This window comes from Macaca mulatta, chromosome 15 (assembly GCF_049350105.2).
Source record: "Macaca mulatta isolate MMU2019108-1 chromosome 15, T2T-MMU8v2.0, whole genome shotgun sequence".
In the NCBI taxonomy this organism is placed as follows: domain Eukaryota; kingdom Metazoa; phylum Chordata; class Mammalia; order Primates; family Cercopithecidae; genus Macaca; species Macaca mulatta.
Window position 1 is genome coordinate 116,583,736 of NC_133420.1, and position 19,435 is coordinate 116,603,170.

At 34.6% G+C, this 19,435-nt stretch overlaps 1 protein-coding gene across 4 annotated transcripts in view; it reads right to left on the reverse strand.

Moving 5' to 3' along the window:
- The window catches only part of AGTPBP1 (ATP/GTP binding carboxypeptidase 1), a 197,877-nt gene that overhangs the window by 116,719 nt on the left and 61,723 nt on the right, over positions 1-19,435 (reverse strand). For all 4 annotated transcript variants that reach the window (XM_077966284.1, XM_077966285.1, XM_077966286.1 and 1 more), the window contains exons 7-9: positions 14,611-14,742; positions 11,522-11,615; positions 3,017-3,054 (exon numbers count right to left, since the gene is read on the reverse strand). In XM_077966284.1, coding sequence (XP_077822410.1) covers positions 3,017-3,054; positions 11,522-11,615; positions 14,611-14,742 — 264 coding nt within the window. The remainder of the gene's footprint in view (positions 1-3,016; positions 3,055-11,521; positions 11,616-14,610; positions 14,743-19,435) is intronic.

The window sequence follows — 19,435 nt, forward strand, 5'->3', positions numbered from 1 at the left end:
ATATTTTTAAATGCTTTTGTTTACTAACAAAAGCTTCATGTATTTTAAAATTTATGAATATACTGATTTTTGTTACACCAAATGAAATGTATAAGCTTTCTACTTGCTAGTTGTGAATGTGATTTTTAGAAGATCCGCTATCATTTTTATAATTTATATTACAAACTTTATGTTCCCACTGAAATAAACCCTATTGAATTGTAGCTTCTATTGCAAACTTTGTTGCCACTAAAATTAATTGCTCTAATTACTCCACAATTATATAAATATTCATACTAAAACAATGCTCATTTAAAAATACTTACATAACTTTTTTAGTAAATGAAATTTAAGGAGCATTACATGATTAGAGAATAGTGCTTTGTGGCTTTCTAGTCATTAGATTTTTACTGCAGTAAGAACTACACTAAAGGTTTTTGTAAATACTCAATTTTATTGGAGTAGAATTAACAAATAAATCCATGTTTGACCTAATTTTATTATTTTTAAAAGTATAGTATTTAAAATTATTAACCATAGGGTGTATTTTACTCAGATAGTGGCAAGGGAATCACATCAGAGCAACATACCAACTCACCCAATGCTACTCTGGCAGGTTAATTACAAGGAGTGCAAGATCATGTGCAATACCCATCTGAGGTGGTTTAATTACAAGGAAATACTAATCTCTTCTTAATCTCAAATATACCTATAAAATAACCACTAGGTTCACAGTATGGACACTAAGATAATGCAATAGTAAGGCTCCTATGATTTTAGTTGCCTGAATTATTACAGTTTCTAAATGTGCTAGTACAAACCTAAAACACAACACTGAGATGAACTTATTAATTCCCTTTCAGAACTATGTTCTGACATTAGGCAGAAGACATTTACTAGAGCTAGAGAAAAGATTTCTTAAGTGAAGGCTTTAAACCCTCTATTGTGTCTACAATAGCTAGTGTGCTAAGGCTGTGGCTGTTTACAAAATCACTTCCATTGTTTTGACCAAGAAAAGCTTCATACATTTTACATGAATATACGCTTTGTTTATACCAGTTGGAAATAAGCCTTTAGTTTACTAGCTGTGAATGTGATTTTGTTAAAAGCCATTATGATCATTCTAATTCCTATTACAAACCTTGTGTGTTTCCACCATGATTCCCAATAGCCTAAATGGTATTTATGAGAAATATTAAAATTCTTCATGAAAGATCAAGAAAGAAACTTGCCCATAATTCAAACACAGGTGCTGAGTGCCCCTTAAAGGAAGTGAACTGAGCTACATGCAATCTGTGCTGAGCACAATTAAAACATTAGTAAAGGGAACTTTATTCATGTATTCAGTGTACCAAACTCACAATTAGCCTATGTCTCTTCTTCCCTCTCTAAAATCTAATTTATCCTTTTAAAGAAAATGATTGCTCCTCCCCGCCAAAACCAAAAAAAATTTTGAAAAATAAATGAGAATGCTCCAAAATGCCATGATTTGTTTAAAAATATGCAGTACACTACTAAATTTTATTTTGCATCATTCAATTTTCATCCTATTTAGGGCTATGTGTCATCTGAAAATATATTAAATATAAACTGAAGTCATTCTACTTGTCAGTTACATTTCTTATTCTGATGGAATAAACAGGTATGTTTGCCCACCACCCTCGTTTGAAAAAGCAGGGAGTAAAAAGGAGACTACTAAAAACTGAAAATATTAAATTACAGTCATCATGAATTAATTGATTTCTATAAAATACTTGCAACTTATGAGAATTTTAGCTTTTACTAACTTAGAATTAATGACTTTGCTATCAGTGATCCTGAAAATTAGTAAGCTTTAATAAAACTTTAGTTTTAACAGCTATTCTAATCTACTCCAAATCAAAAGTATTTGCCCATATTAAGAATTAATCTTTATACAGTTTAAACCACAAACTCAGGACCCATCAAAGCAAAGCTAAAAATATCTTCTAAAATTAATCCACATGTGATCTTGGTCTAAAGCTTACCACATCATATATGAAAATAGAGCTACACAGCTAATCTAATTGAGTGTCATATACTTCATTTGAAAAATAAAGTTGTTAAATGAGAATTATATTATTTACTACTAATACCTAAGGTGATTTTTAAAATTTAATAAATCATTACCAAATATTAGATTTTTGATCATTTCATTATTTGCTATTATTAAAAAAAAAAAGAATTCTGGTAATTCAAATGTAAGGGCAAGTTGGTCTCACCCCTGACAGACAGTTCTTGATGAGCTAGCTATTAATTATGTTTCCCTTGTGGAGGGTGGAATGTGGTGGGGACATACAAAAGTCACCCAGCCACCAACACAGATTGTTAAGACCAAATGTTACTGTGATTAAACAAAATGTTTATTTAATCAACCAATAGACCCCTGAAGCCCAATAAAAAAAATATTTAAAATAAAGATACTCAGTATCTTGGAGAGAAACAATATATATAAGTACAGACGATTACTCTCCAAAAGCATAAGACATATCTACTCCAATACTTCAATTCTGATAAGGAAAACAGTGCTTTGTTTTGTAAATGAATTAGGCTGTAAATGTATATTGTCACATTTTCTAAATGTTATGTAAACTTACATTTATGGTAGAAATAAAATTTGTAGGGTTCTAAGTTACTCACAAAATCAGAGATAGTAGTTGTTAAAGATATTTCTTATAGTAAAAGTTCAATACCATGTTAGCTTTACTTTCAAAACATGATACTTATATATTTTCCTCTACTAATGGATCGTAATGTTATCTAAATTACTTAGAAATAAGAAATCAATGTGCTTGACTAAATTATACAAATGTACTAAATAAATTATAGCTCAAAAACATAATATGGATTAGTTATGATGCATAGCAACTACGCTAAAAGGAAAAATCAATTTTGACATTAGAATATTATAAACCAGTTTTATTACTACAGTCTAAATCTACATTTCCAGTTTCTTTAACATAGTAAATAGAATTCTCAGAAAAATAGTATCTAGTATTTCTAGTATTTAAAAACTTACTTGATTTTAGCAATGCAGCAAGAGTGTCTAAAGCAACCCTGTCAACACAACAAGAAAACACAAACAACAACAAAACTAGTAAAATTAATCTACAATAGTAAATTCATACAATCTTTTTCAATAAGTCATTATTATCTATTCCAAAGTTTATTCTTTTTTAAGTTAATTATACATGGTATTTCTCTGTATGCATCTCTCTCTTCAGCTTAATATTGGATATGAAAAAGATTGAAATATCAATAGATGGGAACAAAAAAATGTTTTGAGAAAGAAAAAGAAGGAAATTAACAATGTCTAAGTTTTTGCCAGAAGTTAGATGAACGGAATCATTCATCAGCCTCTGTATCTGACCTGAGAGTTAACAAAGGAACCACGCTATTAAAAATCATACGCCGTGACTTGCAAAGGAATTAAAAACAAATCTTAACACGAATTCATAACAACAAAATTCTATAGATATTGTAACTTTCTGACTTGAAAGTTATTTCTGTTCTATCGAGGTATATATCCTCCTATTTAAGGCCATAACAAAGGAAAAATATTTTGGAACTTGAAGGTTGGGGAGAAGTATGAGCCCTTACCATTTTTCAGCTATGACGCACCAAGATGAGTAAGAAGCCTAAGTAGTATCTCAAAAACTCTTACTGTCCCTTAGAGGACAAAGCAATCACCCCCAAAATCGAAAGTATTTAAATTGTATTTGAACACAAATAGTCACACACAGTGAAATCAACTGCCATTAATCAGCTGTAAAAATACACATAATATCACCATGGAAAACCTGTAATTCAAATCGCTTATTTTTAATCAGTTACTGAAGAAATGGCACTTAATTTCAATAATTTTTAAAATGTAAGGCACATATTATGGTACCTCTTGGTAATACAGCAACAATTACAATTAATTTGCATTAAAATTGTGTATATTATGAAACAATCATTTCACTCACCATTAAGCATTTGTTGAATGCCTACTTGATAACCACAGTAGCAAGTTCTTCATGGTTATAAAATTAGAAAACAAACTTATCTCTTCCACAGATAATTTTACAATCTACATAATGTAATAAAAGAGCACACCTATGAAAAAACTGCTCAAGAAATTAAAAACAAAAAGGAAGTAATAAAGTAAAAGTTGCATACATCAGCAGTAAAAGGGAAGTAGCATGACTAGGTGTAAGTAAAGGTAAAGAGCATAACAGATTACAAGACTTAAGATGGGTAGGTAAAGTTCATAGCAAAATTTGAAACAATAATCCAGGACTAGGCACACGGTAAGTGCTTAACAAATGCCCAGTAAGAGGAAGTTCTTAACGGCTACACTTTCATTTACTGACAAAAATAAAGCAACCATGTAAATCTTTATAATAATGTTTGTAAAATAATAAATAAATTCATACCTGTAACTTCCTCAAAACAATGTGAAGTGTTGGTGAGTTAAAAGTAAACATTATAAAATTTTGTATTATATTTTCATTGCATTGAATTATCAGTAAGAAACTTTCCATACTTTTACACTTATGCAATAAAATGTACAGGAGAATACAAAACTATGAGAACAAGGATGGCTTTTAAATTGTTCAAAATTAAACACAAAACTAAATGAATGTTCCATATGAGACTGCGATTTATAAAAACTAAAATGGAAAGGAAAACTACTTCAGCAAGACCTGACAAATGCCAGACACTGTTACAGGTGCTTTATATATGTTTTCTAGTTTCCTTCTTAAAACAATTTTGTTCCACAGAACTGAAATATAACAGGCCTAGGGCCACATAAAATCTCAATGCAACAGAAAATGAAGAATGTAATTCTCTTGTTAAGAAAGGAAATTATGAAATCAGAAATGTCAGTCTCCCTTTGAGAAGGCTATCTGAACTTTCACTTCCAGACAAGATGGAGTAACAGAAACCGGATGTACCCTCTCATTTGATGTAAATTTTTTTTATGGACAAAATGGAATGGCTGTTTAAGATACTGGATATCAAGCAATGAAAGAGAGAGATCCACAGAAATGGCAAAAATGAGATGGGCCCTACAACTGCCCCAGCTTACTACACCTTGAGAAAGAGACCAACCCACAGCACAGGGAGATGGAACCTAGGTAGAGTCTGGCAGATCCCAAAAGTTGAGCAGATGAACTCCCTGACTGAGGACACAGAGGGTCCAGGGAGGTCAAGTCAATTAGAGTTCACAGGGCAGAATACCAGAAAATGAGAGCTGTACAAAAAGAATGCTCAGGGATTTTCAGCGAGTTGTGTTGGAATATTCAGCAAAGTAGTGATCAGCACATGTGTGTGAAGTAACTACTAAGGATGGGGAAAAGCCATCCAAAAGGACTGGAGAACCACATTCAGTATTCACACAGGGCTGAGAACTGTGCCTGTTCCCACCAATCGCACTGGAAATCCTCGTAATTCATTGGGTAGAGTGCTCCTAAGGATTCTGCCTCAGTAGTGGGGAATAATCAGTCCTAAACGGTGCTTTGATTCCTTCTAACAAACGTGAAACGACATTTACAGATCAAACTATTTCCAACTAACTTAACCACATCCCAGAACAAACCTCAAGAATATAGAAATACGAAAATATCCAGCACTCAACAAGGTGAAATTCACAATGACTGGCACTCAAAAATTATCAAGCATGCAAAAAGCAGGGAAAAAAAGACCCACGATTATAAAAAAAAAAAAAAAAAATTGAAACAGACCTAGATCTGACATAAACATTAGAAAACATTAAAACACTTATCACAATAGTACTCCACGTGTTCAAGCAGAGGAAAGATTTAACATACTGCAGAAAGGCAGTTTTTCTGAAAAGCTACCAATTGATCCAGCCATTCCACTCCTAGATATCTATTCAGCAGAAATAAAAAATATATGACCATAAAAAGTCTGTGAATGCTTATATATCCCAATAAACATTCACAGCAGCTTTATATATATTTGTAACAGTCAAAAACTAAAAACAACTCAAATGTCCATTAATAGGTGAATGGATAAACAAATTACAATACAGCCATATAATTGTGACTACTACTCAACAATAAAAAGGAATAAATTTTTGACACGTGCAACATAAGTGAATCTATAATCATGATACATGGAAGAAGCCAGATCCACCCCACCACGAAAAAGAGTACACACACTACGATTCCATTTATATAAAATTCCTGAACTTACATGTAACCAAATCTACAGTAATAGAAGGCACAGCCATGACCTCTAGGGCCAAAGGAGAGACGCAAGGGAAGAACTACCAAGGGGCACAATAAAGCTCTGGGGGTGATGGAGATGCTAGCTTGATGTGGTGACAGTTTTTCACAGCTTTAGCCATATATCCAGGATCACATTATGACTTTCATGGGCTCCAGACGACTTCTTTGCCTTCATAGGCCCCTTCCTTCAAAAAAGTATTTAAAATTCATATAGCATTTTACAACCATGTTGGTGTTGGTATAAAGATGAATGCACTAATATCACAAATGAAAACACTTTCTTCAGCCTAAAAGTTCATTTTTTATATGATTTTTAAAGAAATTAAAACATTTTTATGGGACCCTAGAAGTACTGTGCCTACCAAGCCTAAAGGCTTTAGCCCAGCCTATATGTTCATTCTCATCAAACTGTACACTTTGAATGTACAGATTGTATCATGTCAACTACATCTCAGAAATGTATTTTTAAAAACAAGTCAATGTAATATAAGAGAAACTAAGTAAACCCCTCTTCCTATGGTTACTGTTTAATTTCTACATGTTATAAATCTCTTCTATTTAAAAAGTGATTAAGAAAGCTGAGACAAAATATTTCCTCCCCAAGGCACTAAACAATCTGCTGATTAATCATGTTAAGAAGGTCTCAAGACTCACTGCATTACATGTATTATCTACAGTAAGTAGCAGACTCCACTTACCATTCAATGTAGTATGTTTCTTACCATTACTAAGAAGGCTTCCTTGTCAACTTTTATTAGAGACTACCATGATCCATCAAAAACATTAACTTCTACATATATACATAGAAGTCAAGTTTTGTGAAAGACTATGCAAACTATGCAAAGTTAAGACACAGCTAACATAGAACACAGTGAAAGATCACAAATTGTGCTTACTGCTAAGTACATGCAGTTAAATCACTGTTATGGGGTGAATTGTATCCAAAGAGATATGTTGAAGTCCCAATCCCCAATACTCCAAATATGACCTTATTGGAAAACATAGTCATTGCAAATGTAACTAGTTAAGGCAAGATCATACTGGAGTAGGTGGACCCTTAATACAACAGACTGGTGGTGTTACAAGGAGAGAGAAGACAATGCAAAGACAGACACAAAAGAGGAGAGTGCCACGTGATGATGGAGGCAAAAACCGAAATGCTACGGCTGCAAGCCTAGGAACACCAAAGATTGCCAGCAAACCACCAGAAGCTAGGAAGAAGCAAGAAAGGATGCTCCCTTACAGGTTTCAGAGGGAGCACGGCCCTGCTGACAAGTTGATTTTGGACTTCTAGCCTCTGGAACTATAAAACAATAAGAGTCTGTTGTTTTGAGCCACTCAGTGTGTGGACTTTGTTGTAAGAGCCCTAGAAGACTAATACAATAACTTACATGCAATCACTTACCATGAACTCACAAGACTTTCCTTTCTACAGCTGATTCTTTACTCAAAATTGTAAAAATCTTAGAGTGCTTTCAGAAACTCTCCCTACTGGCAGTTGTTACAACTGTTTAAACCAAATGAAAGTGCTTCTGACAGTTTCTAATCCTGAAATAGAACATCTTTTTCCTGTTGATGTTTATTTTTCAACACTGGAAAGCTGGGATATGAACCCAGTTCTTTCGGATGGCAATTTCTTATTTCCAGTAGATTCAAAGATATAGTCAAGTTTGGTGCAAAGTCATCTGTACATTTTTACCAAATGTTATTTAAGAGTTATTTTTAGAACTTTACCACAAAGAAATCACTGAAATTCTATAACATTCATAAGTCAGAGTAAATTAATGTTCCAAAAGAATTGTAAAATATTAGATTTATTGAAATGCATAGTTTGTATTATGTTAATTAATTAAAATTTCTCAGTATAAATAATTTATACTTCCTCATGTATTTTTCCAGTCTTCATATTTCCACAAAGAATACTACAAGCAACGATAATTCAAAAAGTAGTCTGTGGCTTAGATTTAGGAGATGTGAAGGAAAAAAGCTTAAGTCCCCAGGTACTAGTGAAGTGACATCTACTTTCAGTTGTAGGGCAGTCCTTGCAATGACTTCCAAACCTATGGGGAAACTCAAAAAGATACAGTTAAAATAACCTCCTGAGTTGCTTCCTTCTAGATTAACAGTTTTAAATCCAAAACCTAAAATTTAAAAGGAAAGGAAGCATAAGCCTTCAAATATACCTCTTCCTCAATCTCAATCTTCTTCCCATTAAATGTGGAGCATTGTTTAAAGGGAGGAAGAAATACAACAGAAAGCTCTAGATGTCTGAGGTTTTTAGTTAATTAGAGGAGAGACCCTCAGATTACTAAAAATGATAAGAGATCAAGATATAGCAAGTTTGGTCAATGAACGGCTTGTTCTTTTTAAAGTAAAAATAAAAGATTGCTTTTTCTTTTTAAAGTAGAAATAGAAAAATAATGAATAATTCATCTTTTCTCTGATGTTTTAGATCCACTGATTTCTATAAGGTTTTGGATATACCCCATGTGGTGTATTATAAAGATCCTTTTGAAATGCTCCATTTCATTTCCCCTGGGAACATTTTGTATTAGATTTGATAACTTGGTTTTAATAGAGCATGAAGTACATCTTAAGTAGGAGATCATGGACATTATACAAAAGATAAATTTTAAAATGCCATACCGATTAAGGGGGAAAACAGCATATAAATGAAAGCATAAAGAATGTACTTTTAGTGTTACCTAGGAATCATTCATACACACACTACTGCATTGCTTACCTAAACTGTATTACATTAATACAGGCATTGTGCTAATTATAGGAATCATTTCATTACAATCTTATAATAGAGGTGCTAATACTATTACCATTTTACAGACAGGAAACTGGGGCATAATAAATTAAGTAACTTACTTACATCCTAGGGCCAGTAAATGATAGAGCTAACATGCAAATCCAAGTCTGTCTGCCTGCAGAGCCCACTCTAAACCACCATAAGACGCTAATATTCTGTGTTACCGATTGTGATACAAACATTTTGTTTGCTTTGTTACATTTCATCAGATAGTCTGGGATTGTGTATAATTCTTACGCAGCTGTAACTATGCTGTCATCCCACCAAATGATATTTAATAAATAATTATATGTGCAAGTAAGTTCCCAAAATATTTTAAAATATTTGACCGTTATTAAGAAGGGGTGAAAACACTGGAAATGTCCTGAAGCCTATTTGTTTAAGAGTAAAATCTAATCAAATAGTTCATGTGGACAAGTTCTGCATTACAAAAGATTCACAGCTAATAAACACAGGACAGAAATAAAATTAGATAAGTTATTATTTTCCAACCACTAATGAAATAACAGATATAGGCAATGTCATGAATGACTGCTAAATCACTGACTGAAAAGTGGATGGGGACATTTCTAACGGATAGATCACCTCAACTCAATGATCTTAAGTGACATAAAACAAAGTTGCCAGCTCCACCTATGAAATATTTTTGACCAAAAAAAAAACAAACCAAAATCCCAAATCTAATCAAGCCACAGTTTTATCAGTATATAGAAAACGTAAGGGTATATAGAAAACGTAACTCATATGTTAAGTTATTCCAGGATATAGTCAATGTAAGCCAGAACATGGGACATTTTAAAAGACCTATCACTCAAGTCCTTCATCACATAAAACAAAACCAAAACATAGGAAGACTTTTTTTGATTTCACAAGATTATGAGACATAACAATCAAATATAATGTAGAGACTTAATTGAGACCCTGAACAAGCAAGCCAACTGCAAAAAAAAAAAAAAAGGCATTTCCTACATAATCAGAAAATATCAGATACAATGGCTGATACTTGCTTTAAAATACGCTTGGAAAAAAGAAAAACAGAAAAGGAAAATGAAATTAAAATGACAGATTTTTGACAGTAAAACTGGGTAACAGATACAACAGAGTTCATTATATTATCCTCTCTACATCTGTGTAGGTGTGGAAATTTCCTAAATATAATGAAGACTAATGCATGTATCTTGTTTGGATTCTGAGTCAAACAAACCAACTAAAAAAGGGCTATTTTGAAACAACTGAAGAAAACCAAACACAGACTAGATTTTAGATTGTATTAAGAAAGTATCAGGAGAGAGAGGTGGAGGATCACTTGAGCCTAGGAATTTGAGGCTACAGTGAGCCATGATCATGCCACTGCACTCCAGCCTGGGCAACAACTCCATTTTTCCCTAAGGATACTGAATTCACAGCTGAGAGAGGGAGAAAGAGATGCGAAATTATTTTAAGCTTTGACAACCAAAAATGTGTACACTTAGTGATACATAGCCAAACTGCATCTCAAAAAAAAAGAAATTAGTAATTTTATTGGCTATGATTGTAGTATTCTGCTTATTGTTAAGTCCTTATTTAGTAGAATTATATACTGAGGTATTTAGAAAATAAATAATATTCAAAGAAAATAATCCAAGAGAAAATATCTAGGATCTGCTTATAGAAATACACACACATTTATGTACATATAAAACACCTGAGATTTCTTAAAAGTACCCCAGGAAAAACAAACAAACAAAAGTGTGGAGTGGAAATAAATGAAACAAAAATGGTGGAATGTTCAGAATTGTTAAACACAATAAGTAATTAATATAACTCAATATAATTAGTTTAATATAATATAAACTCTATTTTATGTATATTTTTAAAATTCCACAATAAAAAAAAATTTTAAAGAAAGAACTCTAAAATGGTTTAAGAAAATATTAAACTGTAACCAATAAATGAGACATGACTTTCATTTTCTGAGGCTGAAAGGCCTAGGAATGAATAAAAATACATACATACATACATACATATGTGTATATATACACACATAATGGATGGGGAAAAAGAATGATGTGATTTTGACAAAATAGAAATATATCAATTTAAGATTGTTCAGGTATTCATAAGAATGAAGAAGTCATTACAAGATTGTAAAATTGGGTGAGAAATATAGTAGGCACTCAATAAATGTTTCTGAATGAATACTCTATAGATAATCTTTTTTCCTTTTACCGTATCTAGAAATGTTCAGTCTCAGTTACTATAAACATTATATTCAATGAATTCAAAACTGTCCAGTTTTGATATATTTGTGAAGATTAAATTTTATACTAAAGAAAATCTTTATCATGATAAAATCATTATTTAAGAACTAAGAAATGAAATAACCCTGGAGACAATTTAATTCAACCTGCTCATTGTACATCTCAAGATAATGAGGCCCAGAGTAACAAAGGCTATGCCTATGTTTATATTCAAAACATTTACTCACTTTATAAGACTGGAATTCTTCTTACTAAATGGTCCAATGATTTTAAACATCAGTTCCACAACTCCATTTTTCCCTAAGGATACTGAATTCACAGCTGAGAGAGGGAGAAAGAGATGCGAAATTATTTTAAGCTTTGACAACCAAAAATGTGTACACTTAGTGATACATAGCCAAAAACATATACAAATTGTTGAGTAATTGTCAACTCAAGCCACTCTTAAAGTCCATCTAAGCTAACCACATGAAGAAATACTGTTTTTTGTTTTTGCTTTGTTATGGAAAGTGCAGGGAAATTCTGAAACAAGTTATATGCAAAAAAAAAAAAAAAAAAAAAACTATTATAAAAAAAATTCTTCAGTTACTCCATACTTCTCTAATAAATTTAGTGAACCTCACTGAACACCAGGTTATGGGGATTCCAAAACAAGAATAGCCTCTGACCTCAAAGAACAAAGTGCAGAGAGAATGAAACAAATAATTACTAAATTACTTTCAAAATTGATTAAGAATTGTAGACTATTTGGATTACACCACTGAGAAGTTCCTAATTCAGAGTGAGACACAGACATTTCTGGAGAAAATGATGCCTAGGCTCAGTCTTTAAAAGTGAGTAGGCATTAGCTAGGACAGGAGTTGAGGTAAAGCAGTAGATGTGGCTCTGGACACAGGAATGATACAAACAACAGAACGAAGACAATGAACATCACCATGTGAGCAGTTACATATTGTTAAACACAGAGTATCAAACAAAGATACACAAATAGGAAGATGAGGTGGAAAAAGAAGTTGAGAAACAAATTATGAAAGGCCCTAGAAGTTGTTAACTCTTTTGACTATGTGGAATCACCCAAAAGGAACAACAAATCAGATGTGCATTTTAAATAAACAGGTCAGAATTCAAAGAACTCTGGGGAAGCTGGTTTTGAAAGACACATTAGGAGGCTATGGTCTAGGTAACAGGTAATGAGGACTTTAATTAAAGCAAAAGTAGCAAGGAAAAAGATGAAACAATTTCAGTGTTTAATATGGAATATGCAAATAATTACCTAATCAGAAAACTGTGCTTAACATTTTTAATTCTGAACAAATGTTATTAAATATATTGTAGAACCAGGCACAGTGGCATGTGCCTGTAGTCCCAGCTGCTTGGGAGGCTGAAGCAGGAGGACTGCTTAAGGCCAGGAGTTCAAAGCCAGTCTGAGATATATAGCAAGACCCTGTCTCTAAAAGAAAATTGTTTAATAAACAATTTTTAAATTATAGATAAGCCGTTTGCTAGCCTTCTACTGGTTAATCCAATAAAATGCCACCAAAAATGTAGCTCCTAATATTTCGTAGGATGATCTTAATTTTCTCGTATCTGTTTATTACTCCATTATCCCTTCTAACTTCATGTCTATACTGTATTCCTTTTACCTTGACTGGAGTATTTGGTAGTTTAGTTGTTTTACTTTTTACATTTTGGGGTTTTTGTTGCATTGTTTTTTTTTTGAGATAGTGTCTTGCTGTGTTGCCCAAGCTGGAGTGCAGTGGTGCAGTCTTGGCTCACTGCAGCCTCAACCTCCTGGGCTCAAGAAATCCTCCCACCTTAGCCTCCTGAGTAGCGGAGACTGCAGGCACACATCACCACAACCAGCCAATTTTTTCCATTTTTTGTAGAAATGGCACCTCACTATGTTGCCTGGGCTGGTTGCAAACTCCTGGCCTTCAGTGGTCCTTCTGCCTAGCTTCCAAAGTGCTGGGATTACAGCCATGTGCCACTGTACCAGCCTATTTTATTTTTAATCCAATACAGTTGTTCTTTTTTTTTTTTTAATCAACTGCTTTTCTATTTTCTAATGCATATTTTTCATTTTCCCTTTATTATTTCATTTCTTGACTTTCCCGGTGTTTATTTCTCTGTTCTTAACTTCATTGGTTAGGTATCTAATTCATTTATTTCCTTATGTTCTTTTTAATTACATAAGTGTTATTTAAGTGTTCTAAGCTGTTTTCCACAGAGCACACCTTTAGCCATATTTTAAAGGTACTGATATACACACACAGAGACATATACGTAAGCTTACATATGTTTATATATTACATATATGTATATATGCAATATACACACATATCTAGCACTCTATCATTATTTTACAATAATATTCTACAGTAACATATATTCTGCAATTCAATCTTAGGTTCTTTCATTAACCACTTCAATTCTGCAATCAGAGAATAGAAAAAAAATCCACACCTCATGGTGTGGAACCTCGTGTTAGTGAGAGTGTGTGTTCTGGAAGACATTTTATCTGAGTCTGTCTCTCTGTGATCCCTCTTCTCTCTAACTTCCTCAGAGGTTCCCATACTAGTTATTTTCAGTTCTGCTACTTCCCTGTTGATTGCTGAAGAGAATCAGCTCCAGGTGACCGTGCTACTGCATCCCTTCCTTTTCTGCTTTCCTCTCATCTGTGACAGTCCAAAGAGGCACAGGAGCTTTTCCAGTGGCCAATACCCTCATATTCTTCCACATACAGGCTGCCTACCCATCCTCCTCACTCCTATCCTTTATAAACTGGGGAAATTAGTTAGAATGTTCAAGGTTTTATCAACTTAATCTTCTTCTTTTGTTGTTGTTGTTGTTGTTGTTGTTGTTGAAATGGAATCTTGCTCTGTCACCCAGGCTGGAGTGCAATGGCACAATCTCGACTCATTGCAACCTCCGCTTCCCAGGTTCAAACGATTCTCCTACCTCAGCTTCCCGAATAGTCAGGATTATAGGTGCCCACCACCGTGCCTGGCTAATTTTTGTAATTTTAGTAGAGACGGGGTTTCGCCATGCTGGTCTTGAACTCCTGACCTCAGGTGATTCGCCCGCCTTGGCCTCCCAAAGTGCTAGGATTACAGGCATGAGCCACCATGCACAGCCCAACTTAACCTCACCCCACATCACTTTTGTTGTGGTTGGAGTCAAGAGTTAAAATGAGCCATATTAAATCTTCTCTTTCCTTTTTCACAAATTTCAGAGGTTTACAGAATCATAATACTTTAAAATTCTTTTTGTGTAACTTTCCAACACTGAGTCAACTAAAAGCCACTTAAATACTCACAGTTGGCAGAATATACTCGTAAAAGCTGAAGGCAAGGTAGAACCAAGCGATGATTCTGCAAATTCTGCTTGACCAAATTCAGGGTTATATTCAGAGCCCCATTAATTCTAGCCTTTACTCCAAATTTTTTATCTGTTTAAAAAAAAAAAAGACAATTAATTCACGTATAACTTTTCTTTTCTTTTTCTTTTTTTTTTTTTTTTGAGACAGAGTCTTGCTCTGTCATCCAGGCTAGAGTGCAGTGGCTCCATCTCAGCTCACTGCAACCTCTGCTTCCCAGGTTGAAGCGATTCTCCTGCCTCTGCCTCCTGAGTAGCTGGGATTACAGGCACCCACCACCACACCAGGTTAATTTTTGGATTTTTAGTAGAGACGGGCTTTTGTCACGTTGGCTAGGCTGGTCTCAAACTCCTGACCTCAAGTGATCCACCTGCCTTGGCCTCCCAAAGTGCTGAGATTACAGGCATGAGCCACTGTGCCTGGCCCACATGTAAGTTTTGAATGAAACGATGATATTATAAATCAGTGATGTAAATTTTAAATTTATATTGTGAATTAATATTATGAAATATAAAGTTGGCCTGAAAATAATAAAATTATAATCCTTATTTGTATTATTTTTAAAATAAAACATCCCTTTTATTTTAAAACATTAGTTGAAAGAACATACCAAGAAACAGACAGGGGGATAGGGCAGGAGGATGGAGGCCAGAGTAGCCCAACACTTAGACTGTCATAAAAAAAAAACTGAACTGCTCTACTACACGTATACATTTGTCCAGTTCAACACATTTCCCAGAACACCATCAGAGAGTCAAGAGGAACAAAATCTAAATGTCCATTACAGCAGTACTTACTTAATATGAACCATATTCCTTTCTGACTTGTAAAAAAATAAAAATTAATTTAAAAAATGAACAGCTTATACAGAAAATAATCTGGCAAACATTACCAAATAAATTTCTAAAGGGAAATAATTCTTAACACAGAAAGGGAAGAAAAGATGTTCTTAATTTTTATTCTTATGAAGAGATTAAAACAGTAAAAAAAAATTTAAATAAGAAAAACTTAAGAATGTTAAGATTTATAGTAGACATTGGAGATACAAACGGTGGCAGGGTGGGTCAGGGGTGAAGGTTGAAAAATCACCTGTTAGCTACAATGTTCACTATTCAGGTTATGGGTACACATTAAATGCCCAGACTTCCCCACTACACAGTACACGCATGTAAGAAATCTGCGCTTGTACTCCTTCACTATATAAAAATACAAATAAAAATGAATTTTAAAAAAGACTTAAGATTGGGTGCAGTGGCTCACGCCTGTAATCCCAGCACTTTGGGAGGCCAAGGCGGGCGGATCACGAGGTCAGGAGATCGAGACCATCCTGGCTAACATAGTGAAATCCTGTCTGTACTAAAAATACAAAAAATATTAGCCACGCATGGCGGCGGGCGCCGGCAGTCCCAGCTACTCGGGAGGCTGAGGCAGAATGGTGTGAACCCAGGAGGCGGAGCTTGCAGTGAGCCAAGATCGCGCCACTGCACTCCAGCCCGGGTGACTGAGCAAGACTCCGTCTCAAAAAAAAAAAAAAAAAAAAAAGACTTAAAGTAAATAGGACCAGCAAACAAAGAATTTTAAATCAAAATAACTCAATATTCATGAGGGAAAATTATCTTATCTCACTAGAAAAATAAAAAGAATAGAAAAAACACTCAAAAAATTACCATATAATGTCCTTGAATGACATAAACATGGGAAACTAGGGCAAACCATAAAGGAAATAGCCCAAATTTAAAAGAATATATAAAAGAAAACAAAGATGAACTAAAACTTAAAAGGGATATTAAAGAACTATTTTAAAAATCAATATCTTAATTTCATGAAAAGTAGAAGAAAACTCAGTTCTGATTAGAAGAGAAAGCACAACAATACTCATCAATAAATCAGGGGGTTTTAACAATTTTCTGCCAAATTATGGTTTTCTTATTTTTTCATTTTCCACAAAAATCTCAAAAGGGAGTCTTTAGATCTTAAATACAAGCGCTAAAGAAAAATAAGAGATAGCTAACATATTCCTTAAATAAACTAAATACATCTTTAAGTCTTAAATAAGCTTCTAATACACTTGGAAAATTAAAGTCACCTCAGGGTTCCTTTCTTTAAAACAACACCTATAAAAGCTACTAATTACTTATACAATACATAAAGACAGGCTAGAAATATGTATGTTAATAAATACACAAACTATGTACACATGCATCCTTATTTTTTCCAATAAGCATTTTAGCCAAATACTCAAAGTTTAAAACTCACATGTATGCCACAGGCAAAGGCAAAACTCTTTTTTTTCTTTTTGAGACAGAGTCTCACTCTGTCACCCAGGCTGGAGTGCAGTGGCACAATCTCAGCTCACTGCAACCTCCACCTCCCAGGTTCAAGCAATTCTCCTGCCTCAGCCTCCTGAGTAGCTGGGACTACAGGTGCGCGCCACCATGCCCGGATAATTTTTTGTATTTTTAGTAGAGATGGGGTTTCAGCATGTTGACCAGGCTGGTCTCAAACTCCTGACCTCGTGATCCACCCGCCTTGGCCTCTCAAAGTGCTGGGATTACAGGCATGAGCCACTGCGCCCAGCCAAAGGCACAATTCTAATAATTTAAGGAATTACTTTAATCTTTGTGCAAGGAGACAACTGAACTTAAGTTCTAGTCAAAGGGTGCCTTCCCTAGTTAACCTAAACTCAATCAACTTCTTCCTTTGTTCTATATCCTATTTTTCTCAATTTGCATTTTTTAATATTTCACATGTCTTACAGTTGTAATAACTGGTCTCATAATTTTTCTGTTTTTCTCTTCTTCATGGGGTGTTTTTTTTGTTGTTGTTGTTTTGGGTTTTTTTGTTTGTTTTTTTTTGTTGTTGTTGTTTTGAGACGGAGTCTCGCTCTGTCGCCCAGGCTGGAGTGCAGTGGCCGGATCTCAGCTCACTGCAAGCTCCGCCTCCCGGGTTCACGCCATTCTCCTGCCTCAGCCTGCCGAGTAACTGGGACTACAGGCGCCCGCCACCTCGCCTGGCTAGTTTTTTGTATTTTTTAGTAGAGAGGGGGTTTCACCATGTTAGCCAGGATGGTCTCGATCTCCTGACCTCGTGATCCACCCGTCTCGGCCTCCCAAAGTGCTGGGATTACAGGCTTGAGCCACCGCGCCCAGCCCTTATTTTTCTCTTCTTAAGTAAGATTGTAAGTTTCCTGAGCATTCACACTATGCAACACAAATATGACTATTAAAGAAAACAGTGACATATTTTACCTCCATGTTCTTCAAAACATTCCCATCCATACTCCTTCCTTATAGCCTCAACAATACCCATATTGCATGTATCCTTTAGAAACACATTGAGAGGGCACATACACACTCCAAGAGACATTTGTGACCCAAACATTTTTCTTTTTTCTACCACATGCAATAGAATTCCTCATAAATTTTGGATTCTCAGTTCTTGCAGGTCACTAGTTGACTATAAAAAAGCATTTCAGCCAGGTGCGGTGGCTCACGCCTGTAATCCCAACACTTTGGGAGGCCAAGGTGGGCGGATCATGAGGTCTGGAATTTGAGACCATCCAGGCCAACATGGTGAAACCCCGTCTCTACTAAAAACACAAAAAATGAGATGGGCATGGTGGCACGCGCCTGTAGTCTCAGCTACTCGGGAGGCTGAGGCAGGAGAATCGTTTGAACCCAGGAGGCGGAGCCCAGTGAGCCCAGATCACACCACTGCACTCCAGCCTGGCAATACAATGAGACTCTGTCAAAAAAAAAAAAAAAAAAAAAAAAAAAGCATTTCATTACTAAATCTAAGAAAAAGCTGTAGCATTTTAGATTTTAAAAATTAAGTACTCTCCATAAGAAAACATTGGAGAATGCTTCTGGACATTAGTCTGGGTAAAAATTTATTTAGTAAGACCTGGAAAGCATAGGTAACCAAAGCGAAAATTGACAAATGAGATTACATCAAGCTAAAAAGCTTCTGAACAGCAAAGGAAACAATCAACAAAGTGAAGAGATAACTTACAGAATGGGAGGAAATACAGACTACTCATCTGACACTAGATCAATAACCAGAATATATAAGGAGCTCAAATAACAGCAAAAAAGAAAAAAAAGAGAAAGGATTTTTTAAACGGGCAAAAGATCTGAATAAATATTCTCAAAAGAAAACATATAAATGGGCAATGGGTATAGATAAAAACGCTCAACATTACTAATCATTAGGGAAATGCAAATCAAAACCATAATGAGAGATCGTCTTATCCCAGTTAAAACAGCTGTTACCAAGAAGACAGAAAATAATAAATGCTGGTGAGGATAAGGGGCAAGGGGAACACTCATACACGGTTTGCAAGAATCTAAGTTAGTACAGCCACTATGGAAAACAGTATGGGGGTTCCCCCAAAAAACTGAAAATAGAATTACCAGATGATCTAGCAATCCTACTGTTGGGTATATATCCAAATGGAAGGAAATAAGTATACTGAAGACTATCTGCATTCCCATGTTTACTGCTGCACTATTCACAAAAGCCAAGGTATGGAATCAACCTAGGCGTCCATCAATGAATGAATATATAAAGAAAATGTGGTTTATTTACACAATGGAATATTATTCAACCATAAAAAAGAATGAAATCCTGTCATTTGCGGCAACATGAATGGAACTGGAGGACATTATGCAAGTGAAACAAGACAGGCACAGAAAGATAAATATCAATATTCTCTTTCATACGGGGAAGCTAAAAAAATTGATCTCATAAAAGGAGTGAATAGTGG